We start from the raw sequence: 24,687 nt of genomic DNA on the forward strand, positions 1-24,687 counted from the left end.
GACTACAAATATCTTGAGAGTAGCGATTTTATTTAATGGTTCTGTCAATGTCCTGTGGTGCTTAACATCATGTTCTGCGTATTTAGATACTCAAAACCTTGACTAAAAGTTGTAGGTATGTACAATGTGACTATTTTTTATGTAATACACAGAGGTAAATGTTATCTTTATATACATACATAGTTGAATATATGCATAGAAAAGGACACAAAAAGATGTACACTAAGGTATTAAATAACTTTCCAATTTTATATAATAGATTATTTTGATAATAAAAACCTTACATTTGGGGAACATAAGGCTGCTTACAATACTGGTTATTTTTAACAAGCTCTAGACAATAGACGGCCCTTTGCAAACTACACTGTTATACTTTTAATACTGTCATCAGTTTTCCCAGCACCTTTATGTGGAGAAGAGTACATGGACTTAGGAGTAATTTTTGTCTGCAAACAACATTAAAAGAGGATTCACAGGTTACCATTCAGAGACTGTACTCTGGATCCTCACACAAGACCTTGCACATGGGTCAAAGTTTATTAAATAAATCACATAAAGTGATAAGGTTAAAAAGGAAACATGAACAAGTCAGTAGATGACGCAGATGAGGGAGAGTAAAGCATCTGGGCCGTAAGTGGCTCTTGAGGCGTCACTGAGAACAAGCAGGAGAGGATAAAAGGCATTTCTCTAAAACAATGCTAATAGCGAGGTGGAGAAACGACGGGAAATGCAGAGAACGTGATCAACTGAGTGGGCCTATATGAAAGAAGCCAAGTATACAGGGGAGAATGGTGAGAAACGAAGCCAGAAAAATCCACTACAGACAGAGTGTGAATAACCTGGAAAGCCAGCTTCTTATTCTGAGGTGGGCATACTTTTCCTAAATCCTCATTTTTTTTGAAGATTTGGGGAAAATCTTTTTTTTTTTTTAAATACTTAAACAAACTTGCTATATTATAGAAATCATGAAGTTTCCTTAAAAAAAAAAAAAAAAAGGCAAGAGCTAATAGATCTGCTTATTCCACAGTCTAGGAGGCCTCACCAATCAGTGAGGAATCTTTTCCTCATCTTCCCTGTGTTCAGTTGGGCAGTCCAGTTTTCACAGTTGTTTACTTTCCACAGTGTGACCTTTCGAACTCCTGTGAAGGTGGAAAAGAGTAGCTGCCAGGTGAGGCCAGGGAAGGAGGGGATGTGGCGATGCAACTGCTCCAAACATGTACGTACGTGTATATACGTATGTGTGTGTGTGCGCTCAGTCACTGCAGTCGTGTCCGACTCTTTGCGACCCCATGCACTGTAGCCTGCCAGGCTCCTCTGTCCATGGGATTCTCCAGGCAAAAATACTGGAGTGGGTTGCCATTTCCTCCTCCAGCAGATCTTTCCAACCCAGGGATCAAACCTGAGTCTCCTGCATTGCAGGATTCTTTACTGCTGAACCACTGGGGAAGCCCCAAAATACATATGGACTTGCAACTACTCTTCTTGTTTTTAGCTCCTTCTGCATCCCAACTTTCTGAAATTTCCAAATGTCTTCAATTCTTGAACATATCTGGTGTTTATATGTTACAAACTGGCCTACCCTTCAAATCATTCAGCTTTCTCCAGACTGCTAAGTTGGTTACAACTGCTTTCTAGCTTCTACAATTCTGGTACCATTTCTCATCTATTTTTAATCTTCTTTCCCATTTTTTTGTTGTTGTTGCTGTTCCTTGTGGCTTCTATACCTTTTTAAAAAATCCCTTTTCTGTGTAAACTGATACAGTCACTATGGAAGAGAGTATGGAGATTTCTTTCAAAAACTAGGTATAAAACCACCATACGACCCAGCAATCCCACTTGTAGGCATATACCCGGAGGAAACCAGAATTGAAAAAGATACATGTACCCCAAAGGTCATTGCAGCACTATTTACAATAGCTAGAACATGGAAGCAACCTAGATATCCATTGACAGATGAGTGGATAAAGAAGCTGTGGTATATATGGACTATTACTCAGCCATAAAATGGAATGCATCTGAGTCAGTTCTAATGAGGTGGATGAACCTAGAGCCTATTATACAGAGTGAAGTCAGTCAGAAAGAGAAAAACAAATATTGTATACTAACACATATATATGGACTATAGAAAGGTGGTAGTGATAAACCTATCTGCAGGGCAGCATTGGAGACAGACACAGAGAACAGACTTATGGACATGGTGGGGGCGGCACGGGGAGGAAGGAGAGGGTGAGATGCATGGAAAGAGTAACAGGAAAACTTACATTACCATATGTAAAACAGACAGCCGATGGGAATTTGCTGAATGACTCAGGGAACTCAAACTGGGGCTCTGTAAGAACCTAGAAGGGTGGGGTTGGGAGGCAGGTTGGGGGGAAGTTCAAGAGGGAGGGGACATATGTATACCTATGGCTGAGTCATGTTGATGTTTGGCAGAAACCAACACAATTCTGTAAAGCAATTATCCTTCCATTAAAAAAATAAATAAATAAAAATCCTTTTTCTAAATATACTTTATAAAATTAAGGCAGCACTCAGCTACCTTAAAATAACACATATATTATAATTACTAATGCATGTATATTTTTACCTCCACTCGGCAGTGAGTTTCCTAAGAACAAGAATATTCCACTCATCTTTTTATCCCTAACAACAAAGATCTGATATATAGTAGGTAAGAGATACTTGCTAAAGTGAACCAAATTGACTTGATACGCAGAAGAGTCTTCTGAGAAAGTTTATATATATATATACACACACACACACAAATATAAAAGCTTGTTTAGAATCAGATTATGGATAATTCTAAATACGAATACAGTAGTTTTGACTTCATTATTTGGCTTGCTGTGAAATCACCAAAAATCTTTGTGCTAAGAGGAAATGTATAATAGTGAAAGCTATATTTTTAAAATATTAATCTATTAGATAAAAGAGAGAAGAACACCTACAAAGAAAATGAATAGGAAGTTTTTACAGTAGAATACTTAAAGAATAACATTTACCACACAGTATGATTATAAGGATAACAAGAGTTAGAACATATGAAAGTATATTATAAACTACAAGATGCTAGGTAAACCTAATTTTTATTACTTCTATTATTATTGTAGGTATGATGCAATAATTCCTGGAAGATAAGTTTAAAAAATAGGATTTTTAATCAAGGTAGCTGAGTGCTTACTTAATTTTATAAAGTATATTTAGAAAAAGGATTTTTATTTATTTATTTTTTTAATGGAAGGATAATTGCTTTACAGAATTGTGCTGGTTTCTGCCAAACATCAACATGACTCAGCCATAGGTATACATATGTCCCCTCCCTCTTGAACTCCCCCCGCTACCTACCTCCTTGAATGGTTATAAATAACCATTTAAGAAAAAACTAGCAACCTTTGGATTACATATAAACTTGCTGCTGCTGCTACTAAATCGCTTCAGTATTGTCCAACTTTGTGCAACCCCATAGACGGCAGCCCACCAGGCTCCCCTGTCCCTGGGATTCCCCAGGCAAGAACACTGGAGTGGGTTGCCATTTCCGTCTCCAATGCACGAAAGTGAAAAGTGAAAGTGAAGTTGCTCAGTCGTGTCCAACTCTTAGCGACCCCATGGACTGCAGCCTACCAGGCTCCTCCGTTCATGGATTTTCCAGGCAAGAGTACTGGAGTGGGGTGCCGTTGCCTTCTCTGATATAAACATGAGAGAGAGGGAAAAGAGAAAGGTGAAAGTTGATACTCTAATTAGAGGACAACAGAGAGAAAACCAGGATGGTAAGCAATATTCATCTCTATCACAGTGCCTTCCTCCAAGTTCTCGTTAAACGCAAAAGAAACAGACAAATCACAAAACACCTCTCAGCTTCAATTTCTGTATCTGTATAAAGGAATATAATCAGAGAAGTACAATAAATGACAGGCTATGTAACACCAAACATGACAGCTGATATTTCACAGAATGCTAGTCTTGCTTTTGTTTTGTTTACTTTCTCTACTTATTAAAAAAAAACAAAAACAAAAAAATTGAACACATCACCCTCTTACAAAGTGATTATCTTTATTCCTAAGAGGCCCTGGAAGTGACTAGGTAATTCTCCTGAGCTATGCATCATTCAAAAGAATTAGTTTGCCAGGGGGCATCATTAAGACTGAAGTGTGTGCATGAGGAGTTGCTTCAGTTTGACTCTTTGTGATTCAAGGACTGTAGCCTGCAGGGCTCCTCTGTCCATGAGATTCTCCAGGCAAAATTACTGGAGTGGGTTGCTGTGCCCTACTCCACAGAATGTTCCCAACCTATGGATCGAACCCATCCACGTCTCTTGTGTCTCCTGAACTGGCAGGCAGGTTCTTTACCACTATCACTGCCTGCTTGGGTCATGGGAATTCTCTGGAGGTCTGACGATTAGGACTTGGTGCTTTCACTGTCATGGTCCAGGTTCAATCCCTGGTCCTCGAACTAAGATCCCGCAAGTCACATGGAGAAGCCAAAAATATAAAAAATAAAAGACTGAAGAGGTCAACACAAAACACAGTCAAGTGGAAGGCTAGACAAACACTAAGCCACTCGATGATATACAAAAATTTTGTTCTGAAAGAATTTAATCACAAAGACTGCTGCTGCTGCTGCTGCTGCTAAGTCGCTTCAGTCGTGTCCGGCTCTGTGCGACCCCATAGACAGCAGCCTACCAGGCTCCCCCGTCCCTGGGATTCTCCAGGCAAGAACACTGGAGTGGGTTGCCATTTCCTTCTCCAATGCATGAAAGTTTAAAGTGAAAGTGAAGTCGCTCAGTCGTGTCCGACTCTTAGCGACCCTATGGACTGCAGCCCACCAGGCTCTTCCATCCATGGGATTTTCCAGGCAAGAGTACTGGAGTGGGGTGCCATTGCCTTCTCCGAATCACAAAGACAGAGGCTTACAATCCTGCCCACTTAAAATGCTTCAGCTTAAAAAAGTATATATATATGTAATTATCTACATATCAATACATGAATGATATATGAATAACTGAGGTAGGCAGGCAGTTTAATGAACAGAAAAACACCACTGGTGAGATGGCATAATCCCGAGCAGCCAAAGGTTTTAGTGGCTGCACAAAACCCACAACCCAGGTCACTTCCTGGTTACGGGTTCTTTTATTGTTAGTGTAAAAGAAACTGCATTACATAGTAGTTTGGGAGCTTTCCATCCAAACTCAGTTCTTTTGAAGCAGCAGTCCTAGATGTGAAGCTACCCATAAAATCCACTGCATGAAGACTTCCTGTTTCAGTAAGTCACCTACAGAGATAACATTTATCATAAGCTCTGTCAGACACAGCACTTTCAAAGAACCAGCAGGTCTCAGCTCTCAGAGTCACAATGATAAAGGAACATAACAAGCCTCGGGTTCCCAGTTTGGTTAGATCTCCAGCTGTCAGATTTTCTTGCCCAAAAGTAAAAGTAGTGCATTTATAAATTATTACCTCGAACTTGTTAAAAAAAAAAATCAAGTCAAACGAATTTGAGCTAATTAGTAGTTAAAATAAGAAACCACCTTTGTGTAACTCAGGTTGGTTACCATGTCTGTTTAGGGCAGAGACTGGCCTATAGCCTCCGCCATCCAGATAGCATCGCTTTAAACAAGCAGCATGATCAGGGGTAGATGGTAACAAACCCTACAACTTAAAAAAAAAAAAAAAAAAGCCAGAGGTCTTTATTATTTTTACTAATTTAATTCTACTAGTTTATTAAAATATTCTTTGGAAATATTTCCCAATGGTTAAGCAGTTAACAGCAATGGTTATTCTTTCTTGTGCCAAGTTTTCTGAAGGGATTACTTGTCAATACCAGCAAGTAGTTTATTATAAAAAAAAAACTTATTAAATCTTGCTTAACACCACTAGTAATGGTATAGAGCATGTTTACTATTATGTTTACTATTAATATGTAAGACATGTCTGTTTTAGACAACATTAAAATGTTTTCTAAACTGCAGAATATGATCAATAGAGGAGTGTGAAATAAATAAATTCAGTGCGTCCTAACATATTCTTTAAAGAAAGATAGTTTACATCACACTTAGTAAAGTGTATTATTTCATAAACTTTTGCTTCAGACACACACAAATATTGTGCATATATTAGATCACAATATATGTGTTTTTTAGTGTAAGTTAAAAAATAACAGCCATCAATAAAAACCTTCTGAAAAGCAGCTTCCATTATTCCATTTTGAGATATAAAGGTTAGGTCAGTGACTCAACTAGCTCTTATGGCTTTTCTAAACTATTCAACATGATAGTCTATTCTGATCAATCTGTTAGAAAAATCCTCAAGAAAATTGAGGATTTCCTCAAGAAATTGATAAATGGAGTCAAAGAAGTACCTGTACTCCATCTCAAGAGGGTGAGCCTATAAAGTACTTATAGAGGTTATGCTTTGCTAAGCACGTGAGTAAAACTTTCTACATTATAGTGGTGAGGGAAAAAAAAACAAAAAAACTGGAATGAATCACTCCAGAAAGCATGATACTCTACTGCAGAAAAATAATGAAGTACTTCAGCTTTTAAAATTTTTATCATGCAAAATCTCAAAGTTATATAATGATTTCCCCATATAACTACACCCAGTTTCAATAATGAAATGATTTTGAAGCAAATCCCAGTTGTTATATTATCTCATCAGTAAATATTTGATTACAGCTCACCTACAGACTTGAAATATTCTTTAGAATAGATGGATTACTTGCTATTTGAAAATATGCAACATAAATGTGAAAAACTAAAAGGCCAAACAGAGACCTGTGGATATTGAGGTTATAGTACCTAGTCAGACATTTCAGCCATTCAGGAAGAGAAGTCCAAATGGTCACTGAAGAAACAAAATGGGCTAAAAGTAAAAAAAACCACAATAATGAACATAGTTAAAGCAACTGATTCCAGAAGAACTGAAACCATGGATTGTCAATGACTTGAACCTGTAGGCAAAAATGGTCCAATATTTTATTAATATTTTTCTGCCAAGAAGAATACAGACCTCCATTCTAGATGATAATGCAAGTTTTAAGAGGAGAGAAATATATTAATGAAGTTGTGGGAGTAGTAGAGTATTTACAATTAGGCACTCAGCTAATGCACAAATTGGAGAAGCCAAAGATCTGAAAACTTCACAAATCCCAGTGATTCACCTATGTCAATTTCTTTCTCACTGTAATGACAGTAATTACATTAATAGGAGCAATGTCAACTTTTTTTTTTTATGTCTTTCTTTATTATTAACTACTTGGACAACTTTCTGAAGTCTGGCGCATACTTTTTCTTCTTTGTTTAGGGCCAGTGATTGTGAAGCAGCTCCTCTTGAGGAATAGTGGAAAGCTGTGTGAGGGTCACTAACACATACTGTTAATATCTAAAACCAAATGTAATAACTCTTGTACAATTGATACCCCCTAATTTTTATATTTATTATTTTTAATTGAGGTATAATTTACATGGAATATGCAAGTGTAAAATGTACAGTTTAGTGAATTTATACATATCCATACATATATCTGGGCTTCCCAGGTGGCACAATGGTAAAGAATCCACCTGCCAATGCAGAAGACCGAGGTTTGTTCCCTGGGTTGGGAATATCCCCTGGAGAAGGAAGTGGCACCCCACTCCAGTAGACCTACCTGGAAAATTCCATGGACAGAGGAGCCTGGCAGGCTACACTCCATGGGGTTGCAAACAGCTGGACACAACTGGGCACGCATATACCTACGTAACCATCCAGTGAGAGAACATTTTCAGCACTCCAGTAGGCTTTTGTGTGCTTCTTCCCAATCAATAATCCTCATTCACTACTACCCAGTTGCAAGAAATTAGTTTTGCCTATTTTGAACATGTATTACTGAAATCATATAGTAACCACTTGTGTCTGTTTTTTCTGAACATTAATTTTAGAGTCATTCATTTGGTTGCATGTATTAACAGCTTGTTCTTTTCCTTTTCTAAAATAATTGGGGGAAGGAGTAGTTCATGTTTATTAGTCTGTATAATGACTTAATGTTCTGTTTGAACATTCTTGAACGTATTTGTTTTGGTATGCATAGATATGCATTTTCTCGGGCATATACCCAGAGTGGAATTTCTGGGTCACAGAGTATTCACATGTAGTAATAACTAAAATGCCCATCATCTGAGGAATGCAGTTATGTCCATACAATCCATACAATGCACAAAGAAGCGCTCTGCCTCCAATGAAGTGATTCACAAGAAATTACAAGGCTTCTTTCATCAGAGGACAGGTCTCGGGACTTCCCTGGTGGTCCAATGGTAAAGAATCCGCCTGCAATGCAGGGGACACCAGTTTCATCCCTGGTCTGGGAGGATACCACATGCCTTGGGGCAACTAAGCCCCTGTATCACAACTACTGAAACCTGCACGCCTAGAGCCCAGGGCTCCACAACAACAGAAGCCACTGCAATGAGAAGCCCTTGAGCCTCCACTGGAGAGGAGCCCCTGCTGGCCACAGCTAGAGAAAGTCTGCACATAGCAACAAACACCCAGCACAGTCATAAATAAATAAATAAATAAATAGTATCTTTTTAAAGTTACCAAGAAGAAATCTTATAAATTCTCATCAAAAGAAAAATTAATTTTTAATTATCTGTGGTGATTTATGTTAACTAGACTTACTGTGGTGATCATTTTCCAATATATACAAATAAACATTATGTTCTACACCTGAAACTAATATTATATGTCAATTACACCTCAATACAATTTTTGCATAAATATATGATTTTTTCCCTTGATCAATCTACTCAAGATGAATAATAATTATATTACACCACTTGAGCAACACCCTTAGGGGTCAATCAAGTAAACAAGGCTGTTCTGCCCAGACTGCTCTGCTTTGTGACCTTGCTACCTCTCTTGCTATCAGCCTGTCAGTGATCCCTTCTTGATGTATGTAATTCCCTCTTCCTTCTGTGCTTCTACTCTGTGGAAGATTAACAACAAAAACAACAAACAAGCAAGCTTGTTGGAAATGCATATAAAATAGAACACAAAGGCTTTAAGACTGAATGTCTGAAGTACGCAACTTTGGGGTACACAGATCCCAAGGTATCTGTTCTGGTTTGTGTGTTAGTCCTCAGCCTTGATGCAGAGAGCTGGTGCTTGTTAGGAAAAATGACACCATGTGCAGCTTTACTACAACATGGATAAAATCTTCAACAAATTAATTTATAACTCTAATTTACATGAATGTTAACATATTCTACATAGATTTTGTGAAAAAATGACACATTTAGCCTTCTCTGTTCTGAAATATGAGTATTTTAGAGTAGAATAAAACTGTAGAAAGATAATTACATTTTCACTGATGTGTAAATTTTCTGCCGTACATAAAACTAATGCATCTAGCAAGCTACAGAGGATGATGTATTATATTTCCGATAATAATCTAGTTTCATGAAAATGTTTGTATTATTTACATATAATAAGCTAGAAGTAACCAAAGTCCAGTTATGGGAGTCCACCTGAAAAAGCAGAATAGCCATTAAATTTACAACTATGAAAATCACATAGGAATTTAATAAATTAAAAAAAAAGTAGACTCTCAAAAGTATATCCAACTTTGTTTACACCAAAGTACATATATGTATGGAGAAGGAAATGGCAATCCACTCCAGTATTTTTGCCTGGAGAATCTCATAGACAGAGGAGGCTGGCAGGCTACAGTCCATGGGGTCGCAAGGGTCGGACACGATTTAGCAACTAAAGCACCACCACCACCACCACCACATATATGCATATGAGAGAATATGTATATATACACAATTACACACAACTGAGCAAAGAGTTGCTCTAATTTTCTGTGATGTTACCATTCTGTCTACAAAAATAAAGCCCAAATAAACAAAATCCAAACAAGCTTCAAGACTGGAATGATCATTAACTTCTTTATAGGCTGGATGTTCAAATCCCAACAATCTAATTATTATTTAGATTCATCCATCTCTGAAGTAGTTTATATCAATAATATAAAATAGAAACAGAAGCATAACAACCACACACACACACACACACAAACTGTTAACTTTTAGTTTCACAGTACAAGCATCAGCTTAAACTACCTGCAAAAACCTTTTAATCAAAGAAACATTTAGAATTATTTAAATCACAAGGCATTTACTGTTTCAGCTTTCTATCATTCAAAATGGAGAACTCCTATATTTATCCTTTAGATATCAGCACCACTAGATTAAAGTCGATCACTCTGTGTTTTTTTTTTAAACAATACAGAAAAATGATCAGAAGTTCTAATTAATTTATCATCTCTGGTGGGGGTGGAAAACATGACACGCAATTACTTCCAAGTTTTTCTTTTCTCTTTTATTGCCAACAAGACAAAGTCCAAAATCTGTACTGTGACCCACAGCTAATCAAGATCAGGCTCCCACTGCACCTTATCCAGATAAAAGGCTAAAGGTAGAGTAAGGAACACTGTTAATAATATCCTCCACAGTGATTTTATTCTAAATTTCAAAAATATACTTTGCAAAATTAAAATGAAAAATTATTAATCAATTAGCCAATGCTTTCCCTCCTTCAGTTCAGTTCAGCTCAGTTGCTCAGACATGTCCGACTCTTTGCAACCCCATAGACTGCAGAACACCACGCCTCCCTGTCCATCACCAACTCCCAGAGTTTACCCAAACCCATGTCTATTGAGTTGGTGATGCGATCCAACCATCTCATCCTCTGTCGTCCCCTTTTCCTCCCGCTCTCAATCTTTCCCAGCATCAGGTTCTTTTCAAATGAGTCAGCTCTTTGCATCAGGTGGCCAAAGTATTGGAGCTTCAGCTTCAACATTAGTCCTTCCAATGAGCACCCAGGACTAATCTCCTTTAGGATGGACTGGTTGGATCTCCTTGCAGTCCAAGGGACTCTCAAGAGTCTTCTCCAAAACCACAGTTCAAAAGCACCAATTCTTTGGCATTCAACTTTCTTTATAGTCCAACTCTCACATCCATACATGACCACAGGAAAAACCATAGCCTTGACTAGACGGACCTTTGTTGGCAAAGTAATGTCTCTGCTTTTTAATAAGCTGTCTAGGTTGGTGATAATTTTTCTCCCAAGGAACAAGCATTTTTTAATTTCATGGCTGCAGTCACCATCTGCAGTGATTTTGGAGCCCCCAAAATAAAGTCAGCCACTGTTTCCCCATTGATGTGCCATGAAGTGATGGGACCAGATGCCATGATCTTAGTTTTCTGAATTTTGAGCTTTAAGCCAACTTTTTCACTCTCCTCTTTCACTTTCATCAAGAGGCTGTTTAGTTCTTCGCTTTCTGCCATAAGGGTGGTGACATCTGCATATCTGAGGTTATTGATATTTCTCCCAGCAATCCTGATTCCAGCTTGTGCTTCTTCCAGCCCAGTGTTTCTCATGATGTGCTCTGCATATAAGTTAAATGAGCAGGGTGACAATATACAGCCTTGACGTACTCCTTTCCCAATTTGGAGCCAGTCTGTTGTTCCATGTCCAGTTCTAACTGTTGCTTCCTGACCTGCATACAGATTTCTCAGGAGGCAGGTCAGATGGTCTGGTATTCCTATCTCTTTCAGAATTTTCCACAGTTTGTGGTGGTCCACACCAGTCAAAGGCTTTGGCATAGTCAATAAAGCAGAAATAGATGTTTTTCTGGAACTCTCTTGTTTTTTTGATGATCCAGTGGATGTTGGCAATTTGATCTCTGGTTCCTCTGCCTTTTCTAAAACCAGCTTGAACATCTGGAAGTTCATGGTTCACTTACTGATGAAGCCTGGCCTGGAGAATTTTGAGCATCATTTTACTAGCATGTGAGATGAATGCAATTGTGCAGTAGTTTGAGCATTCTTTGGCATTGCCTTTCTTTGGGACTGGAATGAAACTGATCTTTTCCAGTCCTGTGGCCACTTGCTGAGTTTTCCAAATGTGCTGGCATATTGAGTGAAGCACTTTCACAGCATCATGTTTCAGGATTTGAAATAGCTCAACTAGAATTCCATCACCTCCACTAGCTTTGTTCGTAGTGATGCTTCCTAAGGCCCACTTGACTTCCCAATTCCAGGATGTCTGGCTCTAGGTGAGTGATCACACCATCATGATTATCTGAGTCGTGAAGATCTTTTTTGTACAGTTCTTCTCTGTATTCTTGTATTTTGTACAGTTCTTCTGTGTATTCTTCTGTGTACTCTTCTTAATATCTTCTGCTTCTGTTAGGTCCATACATACCATTTCTGCCCTTTATTGAGCCCACCTTTGCATGAAATGTTCCCTTAGGATCTCTAATTTTCTTAAAGAGATCTCTAGTCTTTCTCATTCTACTGTTTCCTTCTATTTCTTTGCATTGATCACTGAGGAAGGCTTTCTTATCTCTCGTTGTTATTCTTTGGAATTCTGCTTTCAAATTTCCCTCCTTACCTCTCAGAAAATCCCTGAAGAATAAAGTTGGTCCAACATAGAAACTATATAGTGATACTTGAAGAAAAGATAACTGGCTATCATTTTATACCTTTTATTTCTTTTCTTGGTAGAAGTACAATTAAACTGAATGTCAGTGATTATCACCTTTGGAATTAGGAATTAATTCTTATGTCTTTTTAAACCTTATACTTTTTAAGCATGTAATATTTCAACTGTACACTTAACCACTACATGGTGAAACTACATGACACATAGCGTCTGGGATGTCCCAGATGTGGGCTCTAGTTCCAACTCTGTGACAAGCTGGTTTATCTTACCTTGACCAAATCACTTAATTTCAAATTTCTTTTATTTTTAAAATGATGTAGTTTAGAATAGACAATGCCAAAGTTCCTTAGAGGTCTTAGATCCTTCTTAAGTTTTGTTGCTCTGGACTTTTATTCACTTATTTGTTTTTGGCTTCACTGGGTCTTCGTTGTTGCACATGGACTTTCTCTCGTTGCAGCAAGTGGGGGCTCCTCTTTGCTGTGGTGTGTGGGCCTTTCACTGTGGCCGCATCTCTTGTGGAGTATGGGCTTCAGTGTGCACAAGCTTTAGTACTTGCAGCATTCGGGCTCCAGTAGTTGGGCTCTAGTGCAAGGGCTTAGTATCTGTGGCACGTGGGCTTAGTTGCCCTGCAGCGGGTGGAGCCCTCCCAGACCAGGGATCAAACCTGTGCAGGCAGGTGGATTTTTAACCAATGGAACACCAGGGAAGTCCGATCTGGACTTCGTATGTCTATTAAATCAGTCTAAGTTATGAGCCTTTGGGGGCAAATACCACTCTTATCTCACAGCAAACTCACAGCCATCTTTTTCACATAAGTGTTGACAATCTAGTTGTCAGACTTAAAATGTAGAGTAGGATTCTTGAATCAAAGTAAGATTTTTTGTTCAATTCATTGCTTATTCGATTTAATGTTAAATCTTGATTCTGTTAACCAGCCACTGTATTAGCTGCCCCACCTCAAGCATTGTTATGTGAGGATTTCATTATTATGTTCTTTCAAGGATCTCCATAACATTCACAATTGAACTGAATGGAACCAAAATATAGAGCTCTATTGTTTAGCATCCGTGATGATAATGATTCAATTTTCTTTGGTGAGGTGGGCAAAACAACTACAAATCTCTATCTTATTAGCTAGCTCATATTTCTATATGTCTTCTACTACTACTAAGTCGCTTCAGTCATGTCCGACTCTGTGCGACCCCATAGACGGCAGCCCACCAGGCTCCCCCGTCCCTGGGATTCTCCAAGCAAGAGTACTGGAGTGGATTGCCATTTCCTTCTCCAATGCATGAAAGTGAAAAGTGAAAGGAAGTCGCTCAGTAGTGTCCGACTCTTAGCGACCCCATGGACTGCAGCCCACCAGGCTCCTCCGTCCATGGGATTTTCCAGGCAAGAGTACTGGAGTGGGGTGCCATTGCCTTCTCCAATATGTCTTCTGGAATACTACAAAAAACTGTCATGTTCTTTCCTGAATAAAAATACATGATACGCAGAGACCTCTGGTTTAATATGACAGATAAAATTTAGGCATTTCACCCTATGCCTTTCCAAAAGCCCAATGAAATGCCAAAAGGAAGAAAATAGAACAACTAAAATAGGTGGGAAAAAAGCAGACTAGAGATGTCAACATTTTGGAAGTGAGAAGTAAATAAATAGCCAAAATAGTAACCGACTTAGTAGATCTGAGAAAGCTAACATGTATGTACTGCAGAATAATTTAATGTTAAGATTACCTAATCATATTGACAGAAATTTTACAGTTCTGTTGGTAACTTGAGGAGAAGAATTAATAAAAGGTATGTAGATAATGAAGAAAAATTTTTTAAAAAGTCAAATATCAGTACTTTTTAATTCTAAAGGAAGAAGGAATGCGAATGTACTAGAAAGGAAATACAACAGTGCTCTCATAGCTCAGCTATGAATGCTATGTCCCAAACCATAACACTATAAATGCAGAAAAACGTTTTAACCAAATGTATGACATAAATATATTGGGAGAATGTGAGAAGTGTATATATGTGACTGGTGATGTTAAGTATGAGAAAAATCAATAAACAATATCTAATGTTGGAAAAATAATATTCAGAAAAAAGGAGGTATCTAGAGGACATTGTTTACACTTGATGTTAGCCAAAAACCTGAGAAGTGATAGAGGACATTGTTTAAAAAGTTGAAATGCTTAACTGTAGGGATTAAGCTTTTAAAATCGACACATGGTTATTTTCATTAAAATGATATTATAAAAAACATATATCTCCAGATTATCTCCAAAATATACAAGCAGCTCAATATCAAAAAACCAAACAACTCAATCAAAAAATAGGCAGAAGGCCTAAACAGACATTTCCCCAAAGAAAACAAACTGATGGTTAATAGACACATAAAAAACTAGTCAACATTCTCATTATTAGAGAAAGACAAATCAAAACCACAATGAGGTATTATCTCAAACCGGTGAGAATGGCCATTGTTAAAAAAAAATCTACAAACAATAAATGCTGGAGAGGATGTGAAGAAGAGAGAAACCTCTTGCACTATTGGTGGGAATGTAAACTGATACAGCTACTATGGGGAACAGTATGGAGATTTCTTAAAAAACTAGGAATAAAACTACCATATGACCCAGCAATCCCATTACTGGCATATACCCTGAGAAAAATCACTATTCTAAAAGACACATGTACTCAAATATTCATTGCAACAATATTTACAATAGTCAGGATATGGAGGCAACCTAGATGTCCACTGACAGATGAATTGATAGAGAAGCTATGGTACACATATACAACGGAATATTATTCAGCCATAAAAAGCAACAAATTGGAGTCAGTTCTAGTGAGGTGGATGAACCCAGAGCCTGTTATATTGTGGAAAACAAATGATACAATTAGTTACATACTTATGAAGTGGGAACCTAAATAATTCTTTCTGAGGGGGAGAAAAATATTTTGTCAGACTTAGAACTTACTATAACACATACGCAAATGTACACACACAGATATTTCCAAAGAGATGAAGCACAAGGGACAAATATTAACAACTGCTAAATCTAAGTATTATTATGTATACTCACTATCATATCCTTTTTAGTTTTTGTAAAAATTTGAAATTTTTCTTCATATAAGTTGAAAAAATAAAACAAAAATTTAAACAATGTTTTGTACTATATATACAAACCAAGTGCTCATTATGCATCAATCACTGTCTTAGGTGATTATATACATTATCTAAATTTTATCTCCACAACAAATCTGTAAGTAGATATTATTATTATCCTATTCTTATGGAGGAAAAAAAAGAAACTTGGAGAGGCAATCTGACTCCAGGACTCTCTTTAAACCACTTGAAGAAGAAAATAACAAGACTCTAAAACTTGTTTTGGGGATTAGTGGTCCAGTGGTTAAGACTCTGCCTTCCAACGCCAGGAGTGCAGGTTTGATCCCTAATCGGTGAACTAAGATTCCACATGCCGCAGTGTGTGGCCAAAAATTAAAATAAATAAATAAATAAAACTTATTTTTAGTTTGTTGTACCCACAGACCCTAAAAACTTGCAAATTTATAGGGAAACTTAAACAATGTTGTAAAAGCACAAATAAAATCGCCCCTTACTGCCTGTGGGGAATTGGTTCTAGGACCTTCATGGATACTAAAATCTGTAGCTGTGATGCTCAAGGCCCTTATCTATAATGGTATATATTATTTGCATATAACCACCTAGGTACGTCCTCTGTATACTAGATCTAGATGTCTAAACTACTTATTACATCCAGTACAATGTTGCTGCTGCTGCTGCTGCTAAGTCGCTTCAGTCGTGTCCGACTCTGTGCGACCCCAGAGATGGCAGCCCACCAGGTTCCCCCGTCCCTGGGATTCTCCAGGCAAGAACACTGGAGTGGGTTGCCACTGCCTTCTCCAATGCTATGCTATGCTAAGTCACTTCAGTCATTAATGCTATGCAAATAGTTGTAAATACAATGTAAATTCTATGTAAAATTCCACATGCACAGGGCAAATTCAAATTTTGCTTTTTGGAGCTTCACGGGACTATTTTTCCCCAGAATATTTTCCACCCCTGGTTGCTGGAATCCACGGAAGAGAGACCTGTAGACATGGAGGGCTGACTGTGTATCAGTTTTTCTGTTTTGCTGACTGGCTTGGTTCTGGGCTGATATAGGTTGTGTTTCATGTGTTCGAAATGCTAAGATTTCCTAAGAAACTATGACTATAAAACTAAACATTTGATTTTACAATGATTTTACTTTCACCTAGGAAAGAAATATTTTAAAATCTCGTTTTAGCTTAAGCCTATATTCTTTTACATGAATGCTTTCAAAAAATTTTAACACAACAGAACCATACCTTTTAAACAAAATCTTATTGAAACTCAATATAAAGGTAACAGAGAGACTTTTTCCTCTCTTACTTTTTCTTTCTCATTCTCTTGTAGGAAATTAAGGGCTCCAAGATTTTGTGGGGTGCAATATGAAACCAAATGCTTTATATAATATGCAACTGTGAACTGTAATGATCACAACTGCCACAAACAGAACTGACTGGTAATAGCTGAAGTTACAAATTTCAATTTAAGTTCATTAGTGATAGTTAAGTAATCCAGATAAGGAAAGAACAATATGCAGAGAAGTTGTCGTGTATACTCTATAGTCACAGAAATAAGTGTCTTATTTTAGAAGGGAAGAGTGTGTCACCCGAAAAGCTGATATACCCTTGGACAATTTACCTCTGTCAGAAACATCCTTCTGTTCTAACATACTTTTGCATATTTCACCAGAAACCAAAGATGAAAGAGAACAAAAAAGTCAATTCTTTGTGCCTCCATCTTCTTGTTTGTAAGAAAAAACATTTTTTAACAATATCCTACTTCACAAAGACAGTATAAAAATCATTAGTAACATTTATATGCCAGACTGTTTAGTCTAAAGGGTCTCCCATAAACACAGGTACATACCTATTACGAAAGGAAATCACCTATCTACTTATTTTTGCAACTAAGAAGGAAAAAAGGCTGTTATTTGTAGACCAGGGATATATATTTTCTAAGTCCTAGAGGAATACAATAATTTTTAACAAATGTTTACACGATTCTTTTCAGACCTGATTCAGCAAAAGACTCAAAACTAAAAAAAAAATCCACAAAACATTTCCCCATATTGTTTCACAGTGAATAAAAAAACAACCTGCAGATCTGTTTCCACTCCTGCATGTCCTCCTACCTTTTATCCACAATCATCCTTCATAAATCTTCCTTTCTCAAATCTTCAAAATTCCCCTTTCTATTGAGGCAATATACATAGGTAAGACTCCACAGAAATAATCTTTCCATTGAAAAATACACAAAGGGCACAAAGGATTAAAAGCAGAGATATAAATAAATGTGTAAATGTTTACCTTCACTCATGAACACATACAGATTTAACTAGATACCATTTTCCCCTGTCAGACTAGCATAGATGAAAAGATTCTCAGTAATGTTCAAGGTTTCTGAAGTAGAGAAACAAATACATACACATACTCACTCACACATACACACTCACATAGAAAGTTAAGGGAAATCAGGGAAATTATCTTTCTGGAGGGCAAACTGACAAATATGTATGTATTTCTGACATAGAAAGTACATTTCCAGGACTTATCCTAAGGAAATAATCGACCAAGTTTGGACTACAAAGATGTATTTATGACAAGCATCTATAAGGATGTTTACTATAGTATTATTTATAATTTAAGAATAGAAATAATTGATCTGTGTATTAAGACCGGCTTATAAACTACTGTAATGTGTAGACTGCGTCAGTCGTGCAGTCATGTCCAGCTCTTTGCAATCCCACGGACTGCAGCTGCCAGGGTCCTCTGCCAACAGAATTCTCCAGGCAAGAATACTGGAGTGGGTTGCCATTTCCTTCTCCAGGGGAATCTCCCCAACCCAGGGGTTGAACCTGGGTCTCCTGCATTGCAGGCAATTCTCTACCATCTGAGCCACCAGGGAAGTCCAATAAGACATTAAAAATGCATGATCTGTAAGCTGACACAAGAGTTCATGCTGTATTAAGTGATTAAAAACAAATTTATAGCACAGTTTGACTGAATTGCTAAAATATGTCCTGAAAAACATTTTTTAATTCTGGAAAATTAAATTAATTAAACACAATTAGTGGTTATCTTTGGAGATGCTTTTAAGTAGAATTTTTAAAAAATTTTGGGCAACAGCAAGGTTTCTTTTTTAAACTATGCCTTTAAAGGCACATTTTTTGCTTTGCTTTTTATTGCTTTTTTTTTTTTCTCCTGGTTACAAAATACATACATTCATAAAAAAAGAAAAGAAAGGAAAAAAGGAGTCATCAGAAATATATAAACAGAAGTAAAAGACCAAAGGCTATAATAATTAGCTTCTTCTGTTTAACCATAGGGCACAAGGCTGTGCTTAACGCTCCAACCCTCTAGAAACTCTTCTCTTTGACGTTTCAACTTCTCTGTTCTTGAGGTTCTCCCTCTTCTAGCATCCCTTAAATGCACCCCATTTCTCCCACTCACACAAGCTCTACATCATCTCATCACTCATGATTGCATGTTCATTAACACCTACACAGTGATGATTTCTTAATCCCTATCTGAAGCCTAAACTTTTCTGTCTCAGAGTCATATTTGTGCCTATGCGCTGCACACTCCTCAAAGTCAAAATATTCACCAAGTCTAACTATTTGCCTTCCCCACAGCCTACTCTGGTCCTGTGTTTCCTATCTCTGGTAAAGGTTTCCTCATTCACTTGGTCTTCCCAACCTCGCAAACTCAGCCATCTTTGACCCCTTCCCCTAATATAACTGGCAAACAAATCCTGCCTATAGTCTACTTCTAAAATCTCTCCCTAATTCACCCCTTCCTCTGCATCTCAGTGCCATTTTCAGAGCTAAGGCAGGCCCAGCCACCTCTGACCTGGACTACTTAGGTACCCAATATATGTCATACACATAGAAGGAATTAAGAATATGAATACATAGGAGAATATCAATAAAGCAAATTACTACCATCAAGCATATCTTAAAGGAGAGAGACGAAGGAACATAACTCAAAGTGACAAGTACTACAATGAGAGCAAAAATCCACAACCTCTTTACTATCCGATCTCATTTTATACTGGGAATTATCTTTCTAGAATACAAACCAGATAACGTCTGGTTTTATAAAGCCCTTGATGGTTCTACTCCACTGCCTACAGGATAAAGTCCATATGCTTTAATACCACGCAAACACTTCACAATCTGGTCCCAACCTATCTTACAGCCTCATCTATTACTTCCTTGCACTTCACATCCCACAGCCCCGTCAGGTGTAACTGTTGCTGCTCTGACACTACGCTAAACACGTTCACAGCACGTCGAGTTCACACGTGCTGCTGGTGGAGACTCCTTCCTTGCGCTCACCAGTGAAGTCCTATCCTACTCTCAATCAAATAACACGCTTCTGGGAAACCTTCAGTAACCTTCTCTGCCAGCGTAGTTTTTACACAATCTACTATAATACTTATCACTTTATGCTGTGATTTGTATTTCTCTTTCTACCACTAGCCTGTGAGATTCTTTTTTTTAAATTGTAGTTGATTTATAATATTATGTTTGTTTCAGGTATACAGCGAAGTGATTCAGTTATACATACATATAGACACTTTTTTCAGATTCTTTTCTTTCACAGGTTATTTCAAGATATTGAATAAAGTTCACTGTTCTATACAGTAAATCCTTATTGATTATTTTATATATAGTGGTGTATATATGTTAATCCCATACTCCTAACTTATCTTTTCCTCCAGATTGTGAGATTCGTGGGGACACCTTGTTATCCTCCGTATCTTTTCCAAAGACTAGCAAGATGGTAAATATTCAAGAAGTGTTTGTTAAATGGATGATATGGTGGAAACAGATTTACAGAGAACCAAAATACACTGAACATCACCTGTTTGGAGAGGGTTCTCTGTCTGGAATCCAAGAGTCTATCTAAACATTAAGGCCACCACCCACCATGACCCCCTCCTACCAGGAACCCAAAGATGCTCCTGTTCCTCCTGCCCCTCTGTTTCCTATTCAGCTGGCTGTCTTTCATCCATGCCACAAATAACAGCAGCAAATAATACAGATAGAATGCCCTGCCCTCCGAGGGGTTTATATTCAAGTATAAGGCGAGACAATTAACAGGTAAACATATATTAATAAAATAACTTAGGACAGGGATCAATGTGATGAATAAAGTGAAGCAGTCTGATGGGATAGAATGTGGCTGGGGAGAAACATACTATTTTAAATGGAGATGGAAAGAAGTCACAGCATGTTTCTCTGAGACAGTAACATGAAAGCTGAGGCCTGAGGAATGAGAAGCAATCAGCTAAGCAAAATTTTGAAGAAAGAATTCTGCAGACGTAAGGAATTGTAGGTGTAAAAGCTCTGAACCACGAACACAACTGATTATTTGAGGGACAGAAGGGACAGTGTAGCTAGAGAAAGAAATGAATTTGGAGAAGAAAGCATAGCCCTGTAATGGTTCTGGGTGGAGGCCTATCTGCACCTTCTTGAGTTCAGAATTTTCCAGTTTACACCTTCTGTTATCTGCAGAGTCCTCTACTTACTAATATCACAGAAAGAGGGCAATGGAATGGAGTATATAGCACCACCCTATTGTCAGGAAGATATCAAATGATTCTGAACGTTCCTTTTCTTGTTTATGTCAATAAAAAGTATTCCCAGTTACAATGCCCTAACAGTAATGGTCCCAGGGCGAATGAAAACCTCATCGGCACACAAGAATAAAACCACTTGAAAAGAAAGATGAGTTCTTTCTACTGACTACAAGGCAAGTCAAAATGAGACCCATCATAATTACCCTAGCTTCATTACAGGAATTAAAACACAACACTTTACCAGTCTGAGAATATACATAGGCTACAAATTTATCCTTCAACTTGAATATATTTTCCATTTTTGTGTAAACATAAAGATCATACATACAATACAAATCCAGACTCAAGTAACTAAAATACATTTCCAGTTTTCACTGACCAAAATTTTCCTTCATCCTTATAGAAACTAAACAATTTTATGGTGTTTTGAGAAAGCATGAATTTATATACATTATAAACTGACTCTCAGCAGTAATTCTGTGGATGTTTATGTCAAACTCTATTTAATTCAAGTACTACTGTGTTGCTAGAGCAAAGTCAATCCATTATATAAATGAATATTCACAAATCTAGCTGCTAAAGCAACTCAACAGTTGATAGGAACTCAAGCAGTGTGAAATTACACATCTTACTCCTATTCTCAGTAGCATCTGCTGGCTTTGCTAACCCGAACATGAACACATCACTAAATATAAAAAGGCTTTCATTATCCTAGTCAGGTCTTAAAATTCCAGGCTGCTAGTCTTCTAGTGGTAAAAATAAATTCATTCTCAGCATCCCTAAATTCAATTCTGCACCCAGTGATCTCTGGCTAGTGCAGCTGAATCTCTGTATGGAGGGATGAGATTTTTTTCAAACTTCTTTTGAAAAATCATCAGAAGTAGCAGAGGTAATCAACAAAAATCATCTTAAGCTCCCATGCTCTGGTGCCTCAGAGGGCAAAGCCTCTCACAATAGGTCTTCGTAATAATATACAGCCTCAACAGCTATGAAAAATAAGAAAACACTTGAGCCTAAAAAAGGATCTGTCACAGTCTCTAAGCTGATGACATCACAAATTTATCTTTCATTTTCTCTTCTGCATTCACCTAGAGAAAGTCATAAAAAGTGTCTAAATAACCAATGTAACTTCTTCCCAATTTCACATCTTCAAATTAGTTGATTTTATCATTATTCATCATCTCACACATAAATTAATACTCAAAATAAAAAATTCTCTCCTTGGAAAAATTGCAAAGTTTCTCCTTGGAGCTCTAGCTTAGTCCTGATGCTGGAACTTCCAGGAAGGAATGTAAACACAGTATCAGTTGAAAACCTCTCTAAACACTCATGTATCTCCTTGCAGAGTAAGTATGGGATCACTGAGTAAGGATTTACTCTTCCTTTACTAGGGGCAGAGTCTGAATTAAAATAAAGCCTTAATAACCCTTCTCAAAATGTGACTCAGGGACCAACAGCATCTCAATCAACTGGGAGTTTGCTAAAAAGATAGAACACAGGGCTCTATCTCTCTAACCAACCAAATTAGAATCTTCATTTTACTGTTACCTGCATGCAGATCTCCCTCCATCATAAAATCTCAGCACTAGTGGAAAATATTAAATCCTATCACACACAGAGGGATGAACCCTGGATACCAGTAACACCTGACAATGACTCTAGTCACCTTCATGAATTCTTCAGTTCTTTTAACAACAGTTCCTCATTATAAGAACATCTTATAAAATTATAAACTGAGTGTCTTGAAACACATCAAAGCTTCTTACAGCTTCTGTTGTTGCTGTTAGTCTAAACCAATAATAAGAACCAAGTTCTTACCTAATCTGAGCTCTCCGAAGTTCCCACACCCTATCTTCTTGCCAACCCTGAAGTTGGGTCCCACCATAAGGACCCCAGAGGATGTCGAGCCGGATGGTCGGGAACAATGTTCTCTCCTTTGTGCCATGGGTTTAGTTGTCCGTTGTCTTTCATCCTTTTCCCTACTAGGATGGTCCATGATCCTACACGACAGAGTCTCCGCACAAGTAATTGAATCTGTATACGTCTCTTCAATATAAAAGTATGGCCGAATAAACTGTCGTCAGAGTAAGGTAAAGAGTTCTTTTGGCACCATATTTATGTTATTTCCAGGAGATGAAAAACCATTGATCAGTTCTTGTAGGATATGTAGTCTGTAGATCTCAAGCATAGGAGAACATTGTGTAACCTAGGTAAAAATAAAAAAAGCATACAGTTACAAGTTGTATTTTAAAAACAAATTAAGAGCGTTACCACTAACTAGAATGGATCCTATCCAAAACTATGCAAAGTGGACAGCTTCCTGAAATGGATTTTAGTTTTATATCCTCCAAAAGTTTAGCCATCTGGACTAGTAATTTACCTGGTAAAACACACTCAGTATGCTACAGACCATGGCAATTAAGGGAACACACGACCCTTTAACATAAAATGCTTTCTTCTGGTGTTGTTCATATTACTCAAAGGAAAGTTATTTGTTGGCTTTTTCATCACTGGCTAACAAAAATATGGTGGGGTTCCACTAAATTAAATAAACTGAGGGCGATTAAAAGCTCTTCTTTTTAATTTGGACAGAATCTATCAGAAATGAACCTACTCTCTACCCACTGTCTCCCTCCTCCATCCCCACCATTTATCAAGCACTGACAACAATCACAAAATCCAAAACAAGTTACTGATTGACACAGTACATGAATGTGTGTGCTCAGTCGCTCACTTGTGTCTGACTCTTTGTGACCTCATGGACTGAAGCCCAGCAGGCTCCTCTGTTCATGGAATTTTTCAAGCAGGATACTAGAGTTGGGTTGCCATTTGCTCCTCCAAGGGATCATTTCAATCCAGGGATCCAACCTATGTCTCCCGCATCTCCTGCATAGGCAGATGGTTTCTTTACCACTGAGCCACCTGGGAAGCCCAAAAGCAACTAACACCTCCAGAAGCACCACTTCTATAAAGGCTTTTCTAAAACCCTAGGGCTACAAAGTAGTCCAACACTAAATCTCTGGAAAGCTCAACTTTTGGCCTAGTTTTCATTGTGGACTGAGTATAAATGACAGAGTATCTGAAGTAGATCTTTTGTATAACCTCCAAGTGAAAATAAATTTGAGAAACAAAAAACCTTAAAACACATCCATTTCAGAACTCTCCAGCTTCTCAATTCAGGACTAAGCCCCAAACAAAGTTTACAATGAGGTAATTTCAACACTAATTTTTGACAATCTAGGTGATTTTCCTTAATAAAAGAATATTCTGTTGTCACAGAATATTGTGTCACAGCAATCACAGACTAAACACATACTTGTACTTCAATTTCATTAAAGACTTACCTTAAAATTTCAAGGAAGAAGAAAATTAGAACTGCTTGGTTATTAATACATGTAATACAAGAAAGTAAGTAGATCTAAGCTTCTTACAGAGACCATTAATTCCCTAGTACAGGAACGGGCACAAAGCTGTGAGCTGAATTTACAAATGGGCACATGATCCCAGAATACAATATTTA

General features: G+C 37.6%; 1 protein-coding gene across 14 annotated transcripts in view; it reads right to left on the minus strand.

The window, feature by feature from the left end:
• Positions 1 to 24,687, minus strand: part of CSNK1G1 (casein kinase 1 gamma 1) — a 152,764-nt gene that overhangs the window by 80,795 nt on the left and 47,282 nt on the right. For all 14 annotated transcript variants that reach the window (XM_025295764.3, XM_025295769.3, XM_025295766.3 and 11 more), the window contains one exon: positions 22,986 to 23,373. In XM_025295764.3, coding sequence (XP_025151549.1) covers positions 22,986 to 23,163 — 178 coding nt within the window. In that variant the 5' untranslated portion in view covers positions 23,164 to 23,373. The remainder of the gene's footprint in view (positions 1 to 22,985; positions 23,374 to 24,687) is intronic.

The sequence above is a fragment of the Bubalus bubalis genome, chromosome 11 (genome assembly GCF_019923935.1).
Source record: "Bubalus bubalis isolate 160015118507 breed Murrah chromosome 11, NDDB_SH_1, whole genome shotgun sequence".
In the NCBI taxonomy this organism is placed as follows: Eukaryota; Metazoa; Chordata; class Mammalia; order Artiodactyla; family Bovidae; genus Bubalus; species Bubalus bubalis.